Raw genomic sequence first — 21764 nt, forward strand, 5'->3', positions numbered from 1 at the left:
AAATGTGTATTCTTGCTCCTTAACAGACTGATATATTAAGAAATAAAAAGAGACAGTTGAGCAACTGCCATGTAAACATTCGATAGTCTTTATTCAAGGTAGTATAGACCTTCACAGGAGAATAAATATTCTTATCTCATTCTGATTTACATTTATTACTATCACATCTTTTTTTTTTTTTTTGTGAGACAGAGTCTCACTCTGTCAGCCAGGCTGGAGTGCAGTGGCATGATCTTGGCTCACTGCAACCTCCATCTCTCAGGCTCGAGCAATTCTCCTGCCTCAGCCTCCCAAGCAGCTGAGATTACAGGTGTGTGCCACCACACCTAGCTAATTTTTGTATTTTTTTTTTTTTAAGCAGAGATGGGGTTTCACCATGTTGGTCAGGCTGGTCTCGAACTCCTGACCTCAGGTAAGCTGCCTGCCTCAGCCTCCTAAAGTGCTGAGATTACAGGCATGAGCCACCATGCCTGGCCTATCACATCTATTTTTAAATGATCATTACCTCATCAGCCTCGTATTGCTATTTTGTTTGCAAAGTTGGTACAGGGAGTAGCAGCCCAGAGCTACAGGGAGGCAGACAGTGTCTCTGGGTGTGACTGGGGGAAAAATTAACTCAATCTAACTGTGAGGAAAATCTAAACACAGACTTCACGGACTTCTTTAATGACTATTCAGCATAGAAGAATATGTTCAGAGAGCATGGAGGGTAAAATTAGATTTTTTCAGACAAGCTGGCACTTACAGACTTTGAGGCCACTCTACAACCATCTGTACTGTGACAGTCAAAGTTGTTTTCATTGTTAACTTGAAGTAGATGTTGTAGGTGTCCTGTTAACATCCCCTGATCCTTCTTGTGAGCACACTGGACTGAATTCCAACCATTTGCAGGTTTGTCTGAGGATTTTCTTTAACCCCTTGACTTTCTGTGCCTGCAACATGATCAGCCTGAAATGCTGATGAATTACTGTACCCCAGAAACAGACCTTACTCAGTGACTGGCAAGAGCAGGTGTATAAACACCTCTCTCTCTCCTTTTGGGTACTCAAATAAATGGTTCCCAAGTTCCTCAACAGATTTGAGCTCTAGTTGCCCACAGTAGTAAGAAATCCTTTATCCAAGAAATCCTTCATCTGCTTACTTCTCTACCCTGTCTCACTTCCCCTACTCTTTTATTCATGTTTCCTAGGATCACCTCCAGAATAAACCACTTGCACTTCGATTCTTCAATTCTTGTCTCAGGGTCTGCCTTCAGGGCAACCCAAACTAGGAGACAAGTGAAAGAAACCCAGCAAGGTTAGGGAAATAGAGGACTTTATTGATAGGTTCCTGTAAGTGCAGGAAGAGCAAAGCTGCAGCTGGGACTTGAGAAAATGGAATCTTGAGCCTGGACATTGCCACCTCTTATTGTAAGTATTGACCTCATGCTGTCAGACTGACTTCCTCCCTGGCTACAACCATGGCCACAAAACACTGCTGGGTCCCCCAGCTTCAACTTTTAACCGAGCCTCAGCTCAACGCATTTTCAAGAAAGAATTCTGAATGGTTAAACTTGAATCAATAAAACACTTTTACTTTTAACATTTTGGGCTACAGGGACATGAATGCTAGAATTGTTCCACCATGTAAGGCCAAGGACACAGGATCTCTAAAGCAATGGGACTTTGGCATTGATGCTTTTTTGAGTATTCCCAATGTATAAGCCATTTAAACCATGTGCTTGAAGTAAAGGCAGGGAAGAAATATTTTCCTAAAGAATGAGGCTGTTGCTTCCAGCCTGACAACAGGTAATATTTATTAAATCCTTGCTATGCTACAGATAGTACTATCAATCGATTGATCAATCTATTGCCATCCATCCATCCATCCTTCCATCCATCCATTCATCCAACTATCTTCTTAATCCTCATAACAACCCTATGTTGTAGAAATTATCATTGCCGCCCCTCGCCCCCATTTCAGGTGAGGAAATTGAGGCCCGGAAAAATTAAGTAGCTTGCTCAAAGTCAAACAGGAAGGTGTAGATCCAGGATTGGGCCCAGGCAGACCACGTCTAGAGTCTGCACTGTGTCCTGTTGGCTCCAAGGGGAAGGGACAGCCACACAGCACAGCTGCCCACTGTGCACAGATGCACCCATGTCCACTGGTATCTTACTTCTCTCACTGCTGAAGTTCTGGGCATTATTTACTAAATTTATGAACACAGTACACTTTGTTATGAAAATTACAAATGAATTCAGAAGAATTAAGGTGAGGAAGGGCTGAACAGAGCGAGAGGCAAATGCTTTATTGAGGAATAGATGTGGCCTTCCTGGAACCCTAGAGTACTAAAATTAAATTGGCCAATACATGTAAAATCTTCAAAATTTAACTGCCAAATGTGAGGATCCTAGAAGTATGCCTTGCAGTGAAAATGAAGGTTTTTAAATGGTTGAGTATTGCCAATGTATCAAGGTTACATAAAGTTAACATTTTAACATCTTTATTTTGACATTTTATGATAGGCCATAAAATTGTCACAGTCTAACAGTTTATTGTCTTGTTTTTAAATGTATTTTTTTAAATCCTTTTCCAAAGAGATGCTTGAATTTCAAAATATTGGCCTTCTAACTAATGTTCTCCTATTTTAGAGAAAACAATTTCTGGCACTTCAAAGGAAGGTTTTCTTGTATTAGCATTGTGTCATTGCTTCTAGGGTTGTTATGAACAGTCTGAAATGCCATGATCAAAAAATTAATAATTAAAATTAAATATAAAAATTAATAAAGTACTAATAGCTAAATGAGTTAAGAAATAAATTGAGGTAAAGGGATATATGACTGGTAAGGTCACTTGAAGTAACTCATTCACAAGAATAAGACAAATTAAATGTAGCCCTGAAAAATAACGAAAAACGTTTCTTTAATTCTTTTGCCCCTAATATGGTAATTTCGCTTTCATATTTCCCCATTGTTTGAGTCCTCTGACTTCTCCGCTCTTTCTGTTCTCTGTTTACACTCATCACATTGCTATCTTTTCTCTTCTTTCCTTCTGATTTCTTGTGACCATTTTATCTGTCAACCAGACTCCCTTCTACGCATATACTGTCATAATGTCTGAATTCGAGGAAAATATGTCTGTTTGTATAATTCTTTTTGTGCATAGAATATGGCACATTTATTATACAGAAAAGCAGAGCATCCACCTCAGCCCCAATGGCCTTTCCCTTGAGTTCTGCACTTCTGTGCTGGCAGGTCCCTGTTCTACCCCTACTTTCTATATTATCCTGGGGACTTGCTATGAGCCTGATGGAGACTCATTACAAGCATGATAGGGTTTTCTAACCCATTACTCTTCTACACTTGACTGACACCATGGGTGTGTGTGTGTGTGTGTGTGTGCCCCCACATTAAATTGAATTATTCTAGTGGTAAAGAACTAAGTCATCTGCTGCTGAGAAGTAAATGCTGGAATATCCACTTGAGGGACAGATAAAATGATGAACACACACATCTCTCCTTCCCTTTTCCCAGTTTATTCCGCAGATATCTCCCCAAAAAGCAGCACTTCCATTAAGTAACTGTCAGGCTGAGAGATATCCTGTGGCTTTACAATGCCAGGAGGAAAATTCTACGTCTTCCAGTGTCACAACGTAAAACTCAACCCAGCCAAACTACAGGTCCTGCCTTTCACCAAATATGCTGAGCCTATTCAGAATTGAACTGAAATATTTAATTTTCACAATTCAAAAAGATGCTCTGGAGATACACCAAGTTTGGAGGCACAGAGAAATAAAACACCTATTTTACAGAAGAATTAAAGGCATTGAACATGTCCTAGCAGGGGTATGGCCCTATTCTACTAGTTGCCCAGTCCACCATTATGCTGGGCCAAGCCCTGAAGTTTCTTATGGTGTCTGTTATTAATTTATTGCTTGTTATCTCTTAATGTACTCTTCAATAAACAATGGAATCTCTTTAAATATTTCTTCTTTAAAGTGAGCACAATATTAAGCTTTCTTTGTATATGGATTGGAGGGACACTGCAGGAGGAAGAGGTTTCCTGCAATTTCTGGCATGGGCCACAAGTAGGCAGTATAGGTATAGGACTAACCATTAGAGCCTATCCCAACCATAGCCCATTCTTCCCTCTGCAACCCTGCAGCCTCAGCCTGGTGATCATTTTCCTGCAACCCTCTCAAAACAGAAACCAGAGCCCCTGTGTAGCCTGCACCCTCTGAAGGCCTCCTGCTTGTGCAGTTCTTGGACTCGCCCCCTCTTCTCCCCTCCCTGTGGCCCTCAAAGTCTAAGAGCACCTGCGGCAGCTGGACTCCCACTATGTGCCCACACCACAAATGCTGATGCCTTGCTCCCTCACCTGCATTTCAGAGAGTTGCTCCTAGCTTGCTCAGCAGCTCCAGGACAGCTGCAGCCTGGACCACCACGCCAACTTCTCTGCTGTCTGTTGGGCTACCACACCTTTTCCAACGAAATCTGAACCCCTTCCAAGTTTGTCCTTCCTTGGTACTGTCACTCAACCCTAAAGTACCATGTAGTTTTCTTACATCTTATAGTTACTCTTTTATCATAATCATTCTTCCTATTAAACTTCCCCTGTTTAGCTCACTGCATCATTTCCATCTCCTAGTTGGATCCAGAATGCTATACTTCATTCTAAGGAGATGTGGGGCTAATGTGCCAACCGTTAGTGTTTAAAATAGACTATTTCTTTGTTTCATATGTCTTGATTCCTGAAGCCACTTGGGGGATTATTCTTCTTTTTTAAAGAAGTATGGTGCTACATTAGTGAATATGGCCACAAATAATGTGCACCTCCTTCCATGTAGAGATAAATATATTTCACACATTTAGGCTGACCCTTATGTGCTTCAACCAATAGAATATGGCAGAAGGGATGCTGAGTGACATCCAAGGGCAGCCCCGATTGGGCCTTGCAGCTCAGCTTTTACTTTCTTGGAATGTTACTCCACTACAGTCATGTAAATGAAAGGCCACCTGAAAAAGATCTCTAGCCAAGCATCAACAACAACTGCCTTATTAGTGAAGCCATCTTGGACCGTCCAGCCAAGCCAATAATTCAGCCAAATGCATCCACATGAGCTCAGGGGAACCAACAGAGGAATGACCAAGCAAACTTATATAAACCATTGTGGTTTTAAGCAACTAAATTTTGGGATGGATTGTTATGCATCCAATAGATAACTGAAATATACATCTTACCATCATCAAATGATTCTAATTTCTTATTCAATAAATTAATTTGTGTTAAATATATGAGGAAACTTATTTTGACCACCCCCCTCCCACCCTCAGAAAAACATGTTAAAGTAAGACTATGTATTTCCTCCTGTATCTCTTTCCAATAGGAAATGGGAAATACTATACATAACGACTAGGTATTAAATGTTCAAAATGACAAACTACATAACTTAAATAAACATGGAGAAGGAAATCCAGTGTTTATGATTCACGTTTACTCATAAAAGTAAAGACTATAAAAGGTCAAGAGAAAAACAATATAGAGACTGAAGACAAGTGATTCTGAATTTCCAATTGATAAAAGAAGCAAGGACTTCCACTGACAGAATCAATCATCAGAGAGCTCTCTTTCCCACGTTTTGTGATTCTGAGGAGTTCGGAACAAATCAGACTGAAAAGTGCATAATGTACAATGGCGCTATGTACCCATATTCGCCCTTTTTTCTTATAACTTTTAGGTTCAGGGTACATATGCAGGTTTGTTATACAGGTAAACTGCATGTCATGGGGGTTTGTTGCAGATTATTTTGTCACCCAGGTAGTAAGCATAATACTCAATAGGTATTTTTTTCTGATCCTCTCTCTCCTCCAACCTTTCATCCTCAAGTATATTTATATTTTTTAACTTTTTATTTTTAACTTTTGTAAATACATAGTAGGTGTATATGTTTATGGGGTTTATGAGATATTTTGACACAGGCATGCAATGAGTAATAATCACATCACAGTAAATGGGGTATCCATCACTTCAAGCATTGTGTTAAAACAATCTAATTATACTTTTAGTTATTGTAAAATGTACAATTAAATTTATTTTAACTATAGTCACCCTGTTGTGCTATCAAATACTAGTTCTTATTCACTAATTCTATTTTTCATACCCATTAACCATCCCAATCCCTCCAACCCCCGCCCACTGTCCTTCCTAGCCCCTGGTAACCATCCCTCTACATTCTTTCTCCATGAGTTCAATTACTTAATTTTTAGTCCCACAAATTTTTATTCCCACACAATTTTAGTTCCATTTTTCACTTCTTTGGTTAAGTTAATTCCTAGGTATTTTACTTTATTTGTAGCTCTTGTAAATGATATTACTTTCTTGATTTCTTTTTCACATTGTGCACAGTTGGTGCATAGAAATGTTACTGCTTTTTGTATGTTGATTTTGTATCCTGCAGTTTTACTAAATTTGTTGATCAGTTCTAATAGTTTTTTGGTGGAGTCTTTAGGTTTTTCCAAATATAAGATCAGGTTTTTCCAAATATAAGATCATATCATCTGCAAACAAGGATAACTTGACTTCTTCCTTTCCAATTTGGATGCCCTTTATTTATTTCTCTTATCTGACTGCTCTAGCTAGGACTTCCAGTGCTATTTTGAATAACAATGATGAAGGTTGGCATCCCTGTCATGTTCCAGATCTTCAAGAAGAGGATTTCAATTTTTCCCCATTCAGTATGATACTAGCTGTGGGTCTGTTGTAAATGGCTTTTATTATGTTGAGGTATCTTATTTTTGTACCCAGGTTTTTTAGGGTTTTTCATCATGAAGGGATGTTGAATTGTATCAAATGCTTTGTCAGCATCAATTGAAATGATCATATAGTTGTTGCCCTCCATTCTGTTGATATAAAGTATTACATTGATTGATTTACATATCCTTGCATATCTGGGATAAATCCCACTCGATCATGAGGAATAATCATTTTAATATGTTGTTGGATTTGGTTTGCTAGTATTTTGTTGATTTTATTTATTTATTTAGAGACAGAGTCTCACTCTGTCATGCAAACTGGAGTGCAGTGGCGCAATCTCAGCTCACTGCAACCTCCACCTCCTGGACTAAATTAATCCTCCTGCCTCAGCCTTCCAAGTAGCTGGGACTACATGTGCACACCACCTTGCCTGGCTAATATTTTGCATTGTTAGTAGAGACAAGGTTTCACCATGTTGCTCAGGCTGGTCTTAAACTCCTGCACTCAAGCAATATTGGCCTGCAGTTTTCTTTTCATTTTTTTCTTTCCTTCTTTCTTTCTTTCTTTTTCTTTCTTTCTTTCTTTCTNTTTCTTTCCTTCTTTCTTTCTTTCTTTCTCTGTCTTTCTTTCTTTCTTTCTTTCTTTCTTTCTTTCTTTCTTTCTTTCTTTCTTTCTTTCTGTCTTTCTGTCTTTCTTTTTCTTTCTCTCTCTCTTTCTCTCTCTCTCTCTCTCTCTCTCTCTCTCTCTCTCTCTTTCTTTCTGGAGGTGTCTTTGTCTGGTTTTTGTATCAGGGTAATACTGGCCTCACAGTGTAAGTTCGGAAGTATACCCTTTTCCTCCATTTTTTGCAATAGTGTGTATAGGATTGGTATTAGTTTTTCTTTAAATATCTGGTAGCATTCAGCAGTGAAGGCATTTGGGTCCCAGGCTTTTCTTTACTAGGAGACTTTTCATTACAGCTTCTATCTTGTTACTTGTTATTGGTCTGTTCAGGTTTTGAGTTTCTTCATGGTTCCATCTTGGTAGGTTGTATGTGTCTACTAATTTACTCACTTCTTCTAGATTTTCCAATTTATTGGCACATAGTTGTTCAAAGTAGCCACTAATGATTCTTTGAATGAGACATTGTAATGTCTCCTTTTTCATCCCTAATTTTATGTGGGTCTTCTCCCTTTTTTTCTTCATCTCTCTAAAGGTTTGTCAATTGTTTAACTTTTCCAAAAAACAACTTTTCATTTTGTTGATCTTTTGTATTGTTTTCTTCATTTTCATTGCTTTTATATCTGTTGTTTATTATTTCTTTTCTTCTACTAATTTTGGGTTTAGCTTGCTTTTGCTTTTCTAGTTCTCTCAGATGCATTATTAGGCTATTTATTTGAAGTTTTTCTTCTTTTTGGTTTAGGCACTTATAGCTACAAACTTCCCTCTTGGTACTACTTTCACTGTATCCCATAGGTTTTGGTATGTTGTGTTTCCATTATTATTTGTTTCAAAATTTTTTTCAATTTACTTCTTATTTCTTCATTGACTCACTGGTCAATCTGGAGCATACTGTATAATTTCTATGCATTTGTATAGTACCCAATATTCCTCTTGTCACTGATTTCTAGTTTTATTCTATTATGGTCAGAGAAGATGCTTGATATTATTTCAAAATTTTTTTAATGCTTTAAGACTTGTTTTGTGACCTAACATGTGGTTTATCCTTGAGAATAATTCATGTGCTGAGAAGAATGTGTATTCTGCAGCCATTGGATGAGATATTCTATAAATATACATTAGGTCCATTTGGTCTACAGTGCAGATTAAGTCCAATGATCCTTCATTGATTTTTTGTCTGGGAGATCTGTCCAATGCTATGGGTATTGAAGTCTCCAGTTATTATTGTTAATATGGTTTGGCTGTGCCCCACCCAAAATCTGAATTGTAATCCCTATAATCCCCACATGTCAAGGGAGAGACTAGGTGGAGGTCATTGAATCATGGGGGTGGTTTCCCCCAAGCTGTTCTTACGATAGTGAGTTCTCCTGCGATCGGTTTTGTGTTTGGTAGTTCCTCCTGCATTCATTCTCCTTCCTGCTGCCTTGTAAAGAAGGAGACTTGCTTCCCCTTTGTCTTCCACCATGTTTGTAGGTTTCCTGAGGGCTCCCCAGACATGCTGAACTGTAAATCAATTAAACCTCTTTCCTTTACAAGTTACCCAGTCTCGGGTAGTTCTTCATAGCGTGTGAAAACAGACTAATATAATTATATTGTTGTCCATCTCTCTTTCACTCTAATAATATTTCTTTTATATATCTGGGTGCTCCAGTATTGGGTGCATATATATTTACAATTGTTATATCCTCTTGCTGAATTGATTCCTTTATCATTATATAACGACTTTCTTTGTCTCTTCTTATAGTTTTTGTCTTGAAATATATTTTTTTCTGATATAAGTATAGCTACGTCTGCTCTTTTTTGGTTTCCATTGGCATGGAATATCTTTTTCCTTCTCTTTATTTTCAGTCTATGTGTCTTTAGAGGTGAGATGCATTTTTAATAGGCAACAGATCATTGTGTCTTATTTTTTTGTCCACTCTGCCACTCTGTCTTTTGATCGGAGAGTTTAGCCCATTTACATTCAATGTTATTATTGATAAGTAAGAACTTATTCCTGCCATTTTGTCATTTATGTTTTCTGGTTGTTTTGTGTTATTCTCTTCCATTCTTCTTTCCTATCTTCCTTTTAGTGAAGGTTATTTTCTCTTATGGTATGATTTAATTTATTACTTTTTACTTTTTGTGTATCTGTTGTATGTTTTTTGATTTGAGGTTACCATGAAACTTGCAAATACTATGTTGTAACCCATTATTTTAAACTGATGATACTGATTGCATAAACAAACAGGAAAAGAGAAAACATAAAAACTCTACACTTTGATTTTGTCCCCTCACTTTTAACTTCTTATTATTTTTCTTTATATCTTATTGTGCTATAAGATATAACAACTTGAAAAGTTGTTGTAGTTATTATTTTTTATTGATTCATCTTTTAGTCTTACTTAAGGTAAGAGTAGTTTATATATCACAATTATAGTATTATAATATTCTTTGTTCTTCTGTGTATTTACTATTACCAGTGAGTTTTGTATGTTCAGATGATTTCTTATTCCTCATTAATGCCCTTTCATTTCTGATTGAAGAACCCCCTTTAGCATTTCTTGTAGGACAGGTCTGATGTTGATGAAATCCCTTAGCTTTTGTTTGTCTGGAAAAGTCTTTATTTCTCCTTCATGTTTGAAAGATATTTTCACCAGATACACTATTCTGGGGTAAATTTTTTTCCTTTAGCACTTTCAATATGTCATGCCACTGTCTTCTGGCCTGTAAGGCTTCCACTGAAAAGTCTGCTGCCAGATGTACTGAGCTCCACTGCATGTTATTTGTTTCTTTTCTCTTGCTGCTAGTGAGATCCTTTCTTTATCCCTGACCTTTGGGAGTTTGATTATTGAATACCTTGAGGTAGTCTTCTTTAGGTTAAATCTGCCTAGTGTTCTATAACCTCCTATATATGCACAATATAATTTATACATTTAAACGAGTACTATCCTTTCAAACTTTAGACTAACAGGACATAACAATCACTATTATCTAGTGAGTGCTTACCATATGCCAGCCAGGCACTGTTCCCAGCACCAGACATATATCACCTCATTTAATCTCACAACAATCCTAGGAGATGGGCACTATTATTATCCCCAGGTTGCAGATGAGGAAACTAAGGCACAGAAAAATTCAATCATTTAAAACTCTCAATAGCAGATCTAGAATTTAAACCCAGGTCATCTGATTCTGGAGCTTGTGCTCTTAATAATGACCTTATTCTGTCAATACTATGGTCTGTTTCCAATTATGCTTTTTTTTTTTTTTTGAAAATCCTTTGATATGGTCTTATTCCAATTATGCTTATTTTTGAAAATCCCTGCCCAAATCTCACATTGTTATCCCCAGTGTTGAAGGTGGGGCCTAGTAGAAAGTGGTTGGATCCTGGGGGCGGATTTCTCCTGAATGGTTTAATACCATCCCCTTAGTGCTGTTGTTCTGACAGTGAGTGGGTTCTCATGAGATCTGGTTGTTTAAAAGTGTGTGGCACTTCCTCACTTCCTCTCTCCTGCTCCTGCTCTGGCCATGTGATGTGCCTGCTCCCCCTTCACCTTCCACCATGAATGTAAGTTTCCTGGGGCCTCCCCAGAAGACAAGAAGATACCAGCATCATGCTTCCTGTGCAGCCTGCAGAACCATGAGCCAGTTAAACCTCCTTTCTTTATAAATTACCCAGTCTCAGGTATTTCTTTATAGCAATCCAAGAATGACCTAATACATCTTTTTTTGAAACTTCCCTCAGGGCCACTTTATTGGTCACTGAAGAATACATATTTCTATAATATATAATCTTTCCACATTTTATTATGTTAAAACGTTAACATCCTACTTGATCTCATTTACTCACTGTTCTAGTAATCGTGTAATATATAAAGATAAAATAGCAAAGAGAAAAACATAAAATAAAATAGACCCTGCCATCAAGGTACTTACTATCTCAAATGAAAAGCCTTCAGGCTTTATTAGGGTAAAAACCAGAAAAGTTCAAAGAAATATTAGAACCCAATGAAAATATACACTAATTTTTATCATATTAATATGAAAAAAAGATTTTCACTTCAATGATTCAAAGTATTTCTTAAGATTCTGCTAGTCGACTCCTCTAGGTCCTGGGGAAACAGTGGTGAACAAAGGAGACATAAGTCCTATGCTCATAGAGCTTGTGTGTAGTGGAGAGACACACTATAAGCCAATTCAAGTACAATATAAGGTCACATAGAGGCAAGGGCTATGAAAATGTAAAGCGGGATACAGCGATAGAATCTGAAGGGAGGTTGCTGTTTGGGGCAAGTGACCATGGAAATCCTCTCTACATAAGTGGCATTTAAGCAAAGAGCAGAATGAAGTAAAGAAGTAAGTTCTGCAGCCGTCTCTGAAGGAAGAGCATTCCAAGGAGGAGCATTTGGAGATCTGAAGGAACAGCAAGAAGGAAAAGGATTGGGAATTTAAAGTGTGTTACAACAAAAAGAAACAATTTTCTTTGTAATATGTTATTTCCAGTAATGTTTATAATCATGCAAGTACTGGATCATTCATGTAGCAAATATTACCTGTGAGTTTTAAAGTACCAGACTTAGGACTGTTGGGGATTGTAATGAACAAAATCATCATTGCTTATCACAAAATCAACAAAAAGTTCAACTGTGTGAAGGAAAAGTACACGGAGTGTGTAGATCAGAGGAAATACACCTTGTCTAAGGGGGTTCAGCTGAAGGCAGGTAAGAATTAACCAGATGACAAGTGGAAAAGAGTATTCCAGGCAAAGGGAGCTGCATGTGCAAAGGTCCTGTGGCCAGAGGGAGCCCAGATGAAACAGCTAGGAATTGTTAAAGTTTCGTTTGTGGTAAAGGGAAGAACTTGGCAGAGGCCAGAGAATGCAAGGTTGTCTACTTGTGGCCATAGTGAGGGTTTGGTCTTTGCATGAGCAGCTGAAAGTCACTTAAGTGTTTTAAGTCACTTAAAACTCTCAAAATTTTGAGTGTATTATAGCTTTCTTAAGAATTCTATCAACTTTATGTATCAAAAAATAAAAATATATATTTTTTAATTTAAGAAGTGCAGTTAGTAGACATGCTTCACTTTGTCTCTACTTAACCAGGTTTACCTACAGGTTTATTTTGATGCATCCAATTTAAACTTCATGAACTTCTCTTCTAATTATCTAGTGTCATAATATGAATGAGATTATACGAAGCAATAGGGTAATAATTCCCATTCCAGGAATAGTTGAAGGTTTCCATTTTTATTGGAAAACTTTTATTGTATTTTATACATCATACTAGCTTCATAAATCCCATATATGTTCTGTGAAGAACTAGCTGAAAATGCTTCCCAGAGCCTCAAACTCTATACTGTTCTCAGAAAATGAAGTTGAAGATGGTGTGTAATTTTCTTCTCTGGAATTGGAGGAAGACATAGAGATAAAAAATGGAAACAAGTAGCATATTTGGAGATTTTTTTTTTTCCTTGAGAAGGATAACAAAGACCTGCCTAATAATGAATCACATCAGATCAATGACAAGAACCTTTACTGACCTTCTGTTCCAGTACAATTGGTCCAGCAATGTGCCTACAAACCCTTTATCTACCAGCTGAATACAGAATAAAGAATGCTCTGAGGTACTTCCTACAAGAGTTGACAAAGAGACCTTTCTTCCTTTCAATAAGTTAATATCTGAGGAAGTAAACGCAAATGGAAAGGGCAAAATGACATGGGGACATCAAACTCTGGGGACCCCGCAGGGAAGGGAAAGGGGTGCCTAGGCATCTCTATGGCATCCAAATGTCCACATCCCAGGTCCACATTTACAGGCTCAGACAAGCTCAGAAAACTTACATGAAAGTCAGAAGTACAGAATTACAAAAAAATTCTAGAATGTCTGGACCCTAGCCAGACTCCCACTCACATTTCCAGTACAAGTCTATGGCATCATACCTCAAGCCATGCCCCTCCAGCTCTCTGCCTGGAGTGCCCCAGCCCATGCCCTGGCATGCCATAAGCACCTGGGCACAAGCTTCCCAGAGCAGCCCTCAGTCAGTTGCTGAGGGCTCCCCCTTGTGATTGGAAAAAAAAATACTCCAACCTCTCATCTGGCACACAGGGCAACTCTAAAACATCCTGTACACCAAGGCAGTCCAACCCCCGGCCCACGGACTGCATGTGGCCCAACACAAACACATAAATCTTTCTTAAAACACTTCAGTTTTTTTTCCATTTTTAAAAGCTCATAAAAGCTATCTTTAGTGTCAGTGTATTTTGCATGTGGTCCAAGACAATTTTTCCTCCTCCAATGTGGCCCAGAGAAGCCAAAAGATTGGACACCCCTGCTCTATACTATATCCCAGATAATACTCTATGAACCTAATTATTAATGTTCACTGTACTGGCTGCTTTCCCTCCAAATCTCACTTCACCGCTCTCCTAATAGTGTTTCCTGGGACCTCCTCCCAAATAAACTATTTCACTCAAATTCTTGTCTCAGATTCTGCTTTTGGAGAATCCCAAACTAAGAAAGAAACACAATATGATGTAGGACTGAGTTCTTTTAACTCCATACTCAGCTAAGGACATCAAAAACTAGCAAGAAAGATGGTTTGTGAACCCAAATTCATAGTAAAACCCATCAGACAGGGGGCATTTCTAATAACTTGGAGAGATGAGAGAAGGGAGTAGAAAGAAATTTTTAAAGTAATTTAAAAGAATAGGAGGTTGACAGAAAGATAAATGGTGGTAAGATATACTGTACATGTTATTAAAACAATTATAGTACACATACATGAAATAATAGTTTATCTATATGAGTAGGTTCAGCTTACAAACTCTTCAGTTAATTTAAAAATTAAATGAAAATGTGAAGCCATGTTTGGGCTAATACGGCAAAAAAGTTGTCATGTTTTGGATTTCTTTCTACATATCTATGGATTCTCTCTCTATCTTTCTCTTACACACACACACGCACACAAAAACACACACACACACACACACAGTTGACACTATCATATAAGCAATTCTAAACTTAATTCAAAGTCTCAGGAATAAAAATATGCTTTCACCAAGTATGACCAGCAGAAATTTAAGTTTGTGTGTTAATTGTTCTGCAATTTGACTGACAATCAAATCTGTTCAGAAATATATGATTACTTGACACTTCTATGATCAAATTTTTATTGTTTATTTTATAAAAACAGTACACAGTGAAACAAAAGAAAATTATTCTTCTGTCAGCAAGTAACGAGTAGGTCAGACTTACTGTTAAGAGGTTAAGTAGACATCATATAAGCTTACAGCTTAGAAGGTACTTATTAGCTTGCCACAGTTTCTTTGCATCTTCTCATGAAACCAGTTTCAAGAATAAAGATGTAAAACATTTCCAGTAAGATAAAATGAAAAGTCACCCTCTTAAAACATTATTCTGAACACTTCTGCATGAAAGGACTTTGTAAAATAGTGATTTTTAGACAATTTCTACTCTTCCTCAAGAAGAGTCGTGTTTAATTCCCCAGGACACAATTGTACAACTATAGGCTAGATTTTAAAAGAATGATTGTGTCTTGATTGCTTGACCTGTTGAATCAGATTCCAGAATATTTCCCTGAAATCTGCTTTTCTACACACTACCATAACTATTTGCTAATTTCAACAGATTCAGACAAATGACATGTGATCAGCAAAAGAAGATTCTTACTTCATAATAATTAGTGGCTTGCAAAGGAACCTCAAAGTATGTCAAAGAATTTAAAAGTGTCTCCATTTATCAAAAAATAAACACTCATTTATCCAAGAAGCAACTTACTTTGTAAACATATGTCTAAGTATACATGTCATTATTTATTCATTCATGCAGTAAAGTTAATCGGTGCCTATTATTTGCCAGATACTAGGATAGGTATTAGGGTACAAAAATCCTTGCCCTGCACTTGAATGTTTATAGGTAGAAAAGAGAAAAAGAGTCATACATACAAGTGAGTACAATAAAATGTTCCAAATATGTTGGGTAGCATATCTATTACTTCATTCTCAGTTTCATTCAACAACTATTGCACACCTACTATATGCCAAGGATCATTTCAATTTACAATTTATAAAAGGAATCCCCATGAGGGGCAGTGATACCTTAGAAGAAAGATTATTTTTGTGGTGGTTGTTTTAAGCATACATAATGATCCACAATTCTAGTAATGTGTATTACCTAGATAATTGAAAAAAACTTATAAAATAAGCTTCTTTCCTGAAATCCTCTTTCCTTTGCAAGTCAATAATAGAAATGAAAGCCCAAATCAGTTAAGTATGATGTTCGAGAATCATAAAATAATTGTCCTTACCAAGAATACAGGATTGTTCCAACAACAGATGTGAGTTTACTGTTTTCTTGTTTTTGCTTTGCCAGGCCAAAGTCAGCTACAATTCACAAAACAATATAATATGTTACCATATTTTCCCAGAGTGAGCATTGTTCCTTAGCATTTGACAATCTACACAATAACTACTACACTTCATAACCAAAGGCTTTTCTTTTCTTACCCTCTGTCAAAATGCCCAGTGTGCCAATCTTCCATGTAATTCCCAGTCTTAATTAATGGCATACATACACTATGTCATTTTGCTATATATTTTGATATAATGAGGTTTATCATTTAAAAAACCACAAAATAAGTTTTGCTGACTGAAACATAGGACAAAGTACTTATTGAAACTGTGATTCCATTTTTTAGGTTATCCTTTATAATTTTTAAATAAACAGAATGAATCTAACATTTGGCATACAGCAGTCATGACCTCGTCAGGCTAAAAGAAAAGATACACCCGAATAAATATCATAAAGGCCTGAAAACCTAAAATTAACTGGCATCAACGTGTACCAATCACAGTACAAGTATGTTCAAAATAATCCCAAAATATTTATATATCAACAAAATATTCTGATTCTTATCACAGAACACCAAATATCTATATTTAATATTAGCACAACCTTGTACTTTTCATAGTATCTTCAGGTACTTGTCTTTTTTGTTGTTGTTTTTCCTTTTTTTTTTTTTTGAGACAGAATCTCGCTCTGTCGCCCAGGCTGAAATACAGTGGTATGATCTTGGCTCACTGCAACATCTGCCTCCCAGGTTCAAGCGATTCTCGTGCCTCAGCCTCCCAAGTAGCTGGGATTACAGGCACGTGACACCATGCCCGGCTAATTTTTGTAGCTTTAGTAGAGATGGGGTTTCACCACATTGGCCAGGCTGGTCTTGAACTCTTGACCTTATAATCCACCTGCCTCGGCCTCCAAAGTTCTGGGATTACAGGCGTGAGCCACCGTGTCCAGCCTGTCTTTTATAAACCACTCAACAACTTAGGTCAAAGTGATCAAAACAGATATTTTACCTATCCTTTTGCTACAGATTCACTAATATTACAAGAGACTTAATTACCAGGATTGCACAAAAAGACAATGCAGAACCAGGACAAGAATTCAAGTTGCTTTTCCTAATAAGCTTTGATATTCTCAATATGATGTTGTAAAGTGCGGCAAATGCTCATGGAATTTCACTGGAACAAACTTCAATGCAGTATTTGATTATATGTACTAAAATATCTTTCAGGTAGAAAATATTCCAAAGTAGTTTCATTTCAAAATAATAAAAATTCACATTATTAATAATAATACACGTTTACTAATCAACAAGTCTATACTAGCACAAATTCAGCCACTTTCATGAATTGCCTCGTTTAACACGCATAGCACTCTGAAAGATAAGTATTATCATTAGTATAGCTTAGTGCTTAAAAGCCAGGACTCAGGAACTGGACAGCCTCAATCTGAATACTGACTCTATTATGCACAACCTGAGTAACACTGGGCAAGTTATTTAATCTTGCTTTCCAATAGCTTTCTTTTTTCTTTTTTTTTGAGACGGAGTCTTGCTCTGTCGCCCAGGCTAGAGTGCAGTGGCGCAATCTCGGCTCACTGCAAGCTCCGCCTCCTGGGTTCACACCATTCTCCTGCCTCAGCCTCCGGAGTAGCTGGGACTACAGGTGCCTGCCACCATACCCGGCTGTTTTTTTTGTTTTTTGTTTTTTTTTGTATTTTTAGTAGAGACAGGGTTTCACGGTATTAGCCAGGATGGTCTCTATCTCCCGACCTCATGTTCCACCCACCTCGGCCTCCCAAAATGCTGGGATTACAGGCGTGAGCCACCATGCCTGGCCTCCAATAGCTTTCTTATCTGTAAAATAAGGATTATAATAATATAGTACTGATATATACTGTAAACAGAATAGTATGATAGTAAAATTTAAATAATTTATTATATGTAAATTTCATGCATGTATTACATATAAATACATGTAGTAGAGTACTGAACAACTGATGTATATTATTATACAATTATCACAATTACCCATTTTATAGATGAGGAAACAGGCTCAGAGAGAATGTGTGACTTGCCCAATGTCTCACAGGGAGAAATTAACAAAGTCAGATACTAATCTGGGGTTGCTTGATTCTAAAGCCCCAAATCTCACCAAGACACAATACTACCAATATAGAAAAAGAAGGACCAGATCAATTCAATGATAAACTCAACCAAACATTTAAGAAATATATACCAATTCTACACAGACTCTACCAGAAAATAGAAGACGGAATACTTCCCAAATCACTTCATAAAGCCAGCATTACATCATTCTAAAACCAGACAAAGACATGACAAGAAAAGAAAACTAAAGAATAAGAGCCTCATGAACACAGACACAAAAATTATCAACAAAATATAAGTAAATCAAATCCAGTGACATATAAAAAGTATTATACATAATGACCAAGTGGGGTTTATGCCAGAAATACAAGGCTAAATTGAAATTTAAAAATCCATCAATGTGATTTCAATAGAAGCCCGAATGCCAGCAGTATGCAATATATCCATGTAACAAACATGCACATGTAGCCCCTGAATTAAACTAATTTCCAAATAAAAATTCATCAACTGGGCGTGGTGGCTCACACCTGTAATCCCAGCACTTTGGGAGGCCAAGGTGGGTGGAGCAACTGAGGTCAGGAGTTTGAGACCAGCCTGGCCAACATGGTGAAACCCCATCTCTACTAAAAATACAAAAAAATTATCTGGATATGGTGGTGGGTGCCTGTAATCCCAGTTACTCAGGAGGCTGAGATAGGAGAATCATTTGAATCTGGGAGGCACAGCTTGCAGTGAGCTGACATCGCGTCATTGCACTCCAGCCTGGGCAACATGAGCAAAAATCAGTCTCAATAAATAAATAAATAAATAAATAATAATTTAAAAAAATCATCAATGTAGTTCACCAGATCAGTACATTAAAGAAGAAAAACCAGTCTGGGTTCCAAGATGGCCAAATAGGAACAGCTCCAGTCTACAGCTCCCAGTGTGAGCGATGCAGAAGACAGGTGATTTCTGCATTTCCAATTGAGTTTTGAAGAGAGCAGTGGTTCTCCCAGCACGGAGTTTGAGATCTGAGAATGGACAGACTGCCTCCTCAAGTGGGTCCCTGACCCGTGAGTAGCCTCCCTACCGGGAGGCACCCCCCAGTAGGGGCAGACTGACACCTCACACGGCTGGGTATCCCTCTGAGATGAAGCTTCCAGAGGAATGATCAGGCAGCAACATTTGCTGTTCAGCAATATTCGCTGTTCTGCAGCCTCCACTGCTGATACCCAGGCAAACAGTGTCCGGAGTGGACCTCCAGCAAACTCCAACAGACCTGCAGCTGAGAGGTCCTGACTGTTAGAAGGAAAACTAACAAACAGAAAGGACCTCCACACCAAAACCCCATCTGTACATCACCATCATCTAAGACTAAAGGTAGATAAAACAACAAACATGGGGAAAAACAGAGCAAAAAAGCTGAAAATTCTAAAAATCAGAGTGCCTCTCCCCCTCCAAAGGAATACAGCTCCTCACCAGCAATGGAACAAAGCTGGATGGAGAATGACTTTGACAAGTTGAGAGAAGGCTTCAGACGATCAAACTTCTCCGAGCTAAAGGAGGAAGTTCGAACCCATCGCAAAGAAGCTAAAAACCTTGAAAAAAGATTAGACGGATGGCTAACTAGAATAAGCAGTGTAGAGAAGTCCTTAACTGACCTGATGGAGCTGAAAACCATGGCACGAGAACTACATGATGAATGCACAAGCTTCAGTAACCAATTCGATCAACTGGAAGAAAGCATATCAGTGATTGAAGATCAAATGAATGAAATGAAGCAAGAACAGAAGTTTAGAGAAAAAAGACTAAGAAGAAATGAGCAAAGCCTCCAAGAAATATGGGACTATGTAAAAAGACCAAATCTATGTCTGACTGGTGTACCTGAAAGTGATGGGGAGAATGGAACCAAGTTGGAAAACACTCTGCAGGATATTATCCAGGAGAACTTCCCTAACCTAGCAAGGCAGGCCAACATTCAAATTCAGGAAATAAAGAGAACACCACAAAGATACTCCTCGAGAACAGCAACTCCAAGACACATAATTGTCAGATTCACCAAAGTTAAAATGAAGGAAAAAATGTTAAGGGCAGCCAGAGAGAAAGGTCAGGTTACCCACAAAGGGAAGCCCATCAGACTAACAGCGGATCTCTCGGCAGAAACTCTACAAACCAGAAGAGAATGGGGGCCAATATTCAACATTCTTAAAGAAAATAATTTTCAACACAGAATTTCATATCCAGCCAAACTAAGTTTCATAAGTGAAGGAGAAATAAAATCCTTTACAGACAAGCAAATGCTGAGAGATTTTTTCACCACCAGGCCTGCCCTACAAGAGCTCCTGAAGGAAGCACTAAACATGGAAAAGAACAACTGGTACCAGCCACTGCAAAAACATGCCAAAATGTAAAGACCATCAATGCTAAGAAGAAACTGGATTGACTAATGAGCAAAATAACCAGATAACATCATAATGACAGGATCAAATTCACACATAACAATATTAACCTTAAATGTAAATGAGGGTAAATGCTCCAATTAAAAGACATAGACTGGCAAAAAGAGTCAAGACCCATCAGTGTGCTGTATTCAGGAGACCCATTTCACATGCAGAGACACATATAGGCTCAAAATAAAGGGATGGAGGAAGATCTACCAAGCAAATGGAAAACGAAAAAAAGGCAGGAGTTGCAATCCTAGTCTCTGATAAAACAGACTTTAAACCAACAAAGATCAAAAGAGACAAAGAAGGCCATTACATAATGGTAAAGGGATCAATTCAACCAGAAGAGCTAACTATCCTAAATATATATACACCCAATACAGGATCACCCAGATTCATAAAGCAAGTCCTTAGAGACTTACAAAGAGACTTAGAATCCCACACAATAATAATGGAAGACTTTAACACCCCACTGTCAACATTAGACAGATCAACAAGACAGAAAGTTAACAAGGATATCCAGGAATTGAACTCAACTCTGCACCAAGCGGACCTAATAGACATCTACAGAACTCTCCACCCGAAATCAACTGAATATACATTCTTCTCAGCACCACATCGCACTTATTCCAAAATTGACCACATAGTTGGAAGTAAAGCATTCCTCAGCATTGTAAAAGAACAGAAATTATAACAAACTGTCTCTCAGACCACAGTGCAATCAAACTAGAACTAAGGAATAAGAAACTCACTCAAAACCACTCAACTACATGGAAACTGAACAACCTGCTCCTGAATGACTACTGGATACATAACGAAATAAAGGCAGAAATAAAGCTATTCTTTGAAACCAATGAGAACAAAGACACAACATACCAGAATCTCTGGGACACATTTAAAGCAGTGTGTAGAGGGAAATTTATAGCACTAAATGCCCACCAGAGAAAGCAGGAAAGATCTAAAATTGACACCCTAACATCACAATTAAAAGAACCAGAGAAGCAAGAGCAAACACATTCAAAAGCTAGCAGAAGGCAAGAAATAACTAAGATCTAGAAGAAATTGATAAATTCCTGGACACATACACCTTCCCAAGACTAAACCAGGAAGAAGTTGAATCCCTGAATAGACCAATAAGACTCTGAAATTGAGGCAATAATTAATAGCCTACCAGTCAAAAAAAGTCCAGGATCAGATGGATTCACAGCAGAATTCTACCAGAGGTAAAAGGAGGAGCTGATAGCATTCCTTCTGAAACTATTCCAATCAACAGAAAAAGAGGGAATCCTCCCTAACTCATTTTATGAGGCCAACATCATCCTGACACCAAAGCCTGGCAGAGACACAACAAAAAAAGAGAATTTTAGACCAATATCCCTGATGAACATCGATGCAAAAATCCTCAATAAAATACTGGCAAACTGAATCCAGCAACGCATCAAAAAGCTTATCCACCATGATCAAGTGGGCTTCATCCCTGGGATGCAAGGCTGG

General features: G+C 37.8%; 1 protein-coding gene across 2 annotated transcripts in view; it reads right to left on the bottom strand.

Moving 5' to 3' along the window:
• The window catches only part of NEK10 (NIMA related kinase 10), a 263478-nt gene that overhangs the window by 132508 nt on the left and 109206 nt on the right, over positions 1 to 21764 (bottom strand). For both annotated transcript variants that reach the window (XM_025376245.1, XM_025376246.1), the window contains exon 24: positions 15700 to 15775. In XM_025376245.1, coding sequence (XP_025232030.1) covers positions 15700 to 15775 — 76 coding nt within the window. The remainder of the gene's footprint in view (positions 1 to 15699; positions 15776 to 21764) is intronic.

Source organism: Theropithecus gelada, chromosome 2 (genome assembly GCF_003255815.1).
Source record: "Theropithecus gelada isolate Dixy chromosome 2, Tgel_1.0, whole genome shotgun sequence".
In the NCBI taxonomy this organism is placed as follows: Eukaryota; Metazoa; Chordata; class Mammalia; order Primates; family Cercopithecidae; genus Theropithecus; species Theropithecus gelada.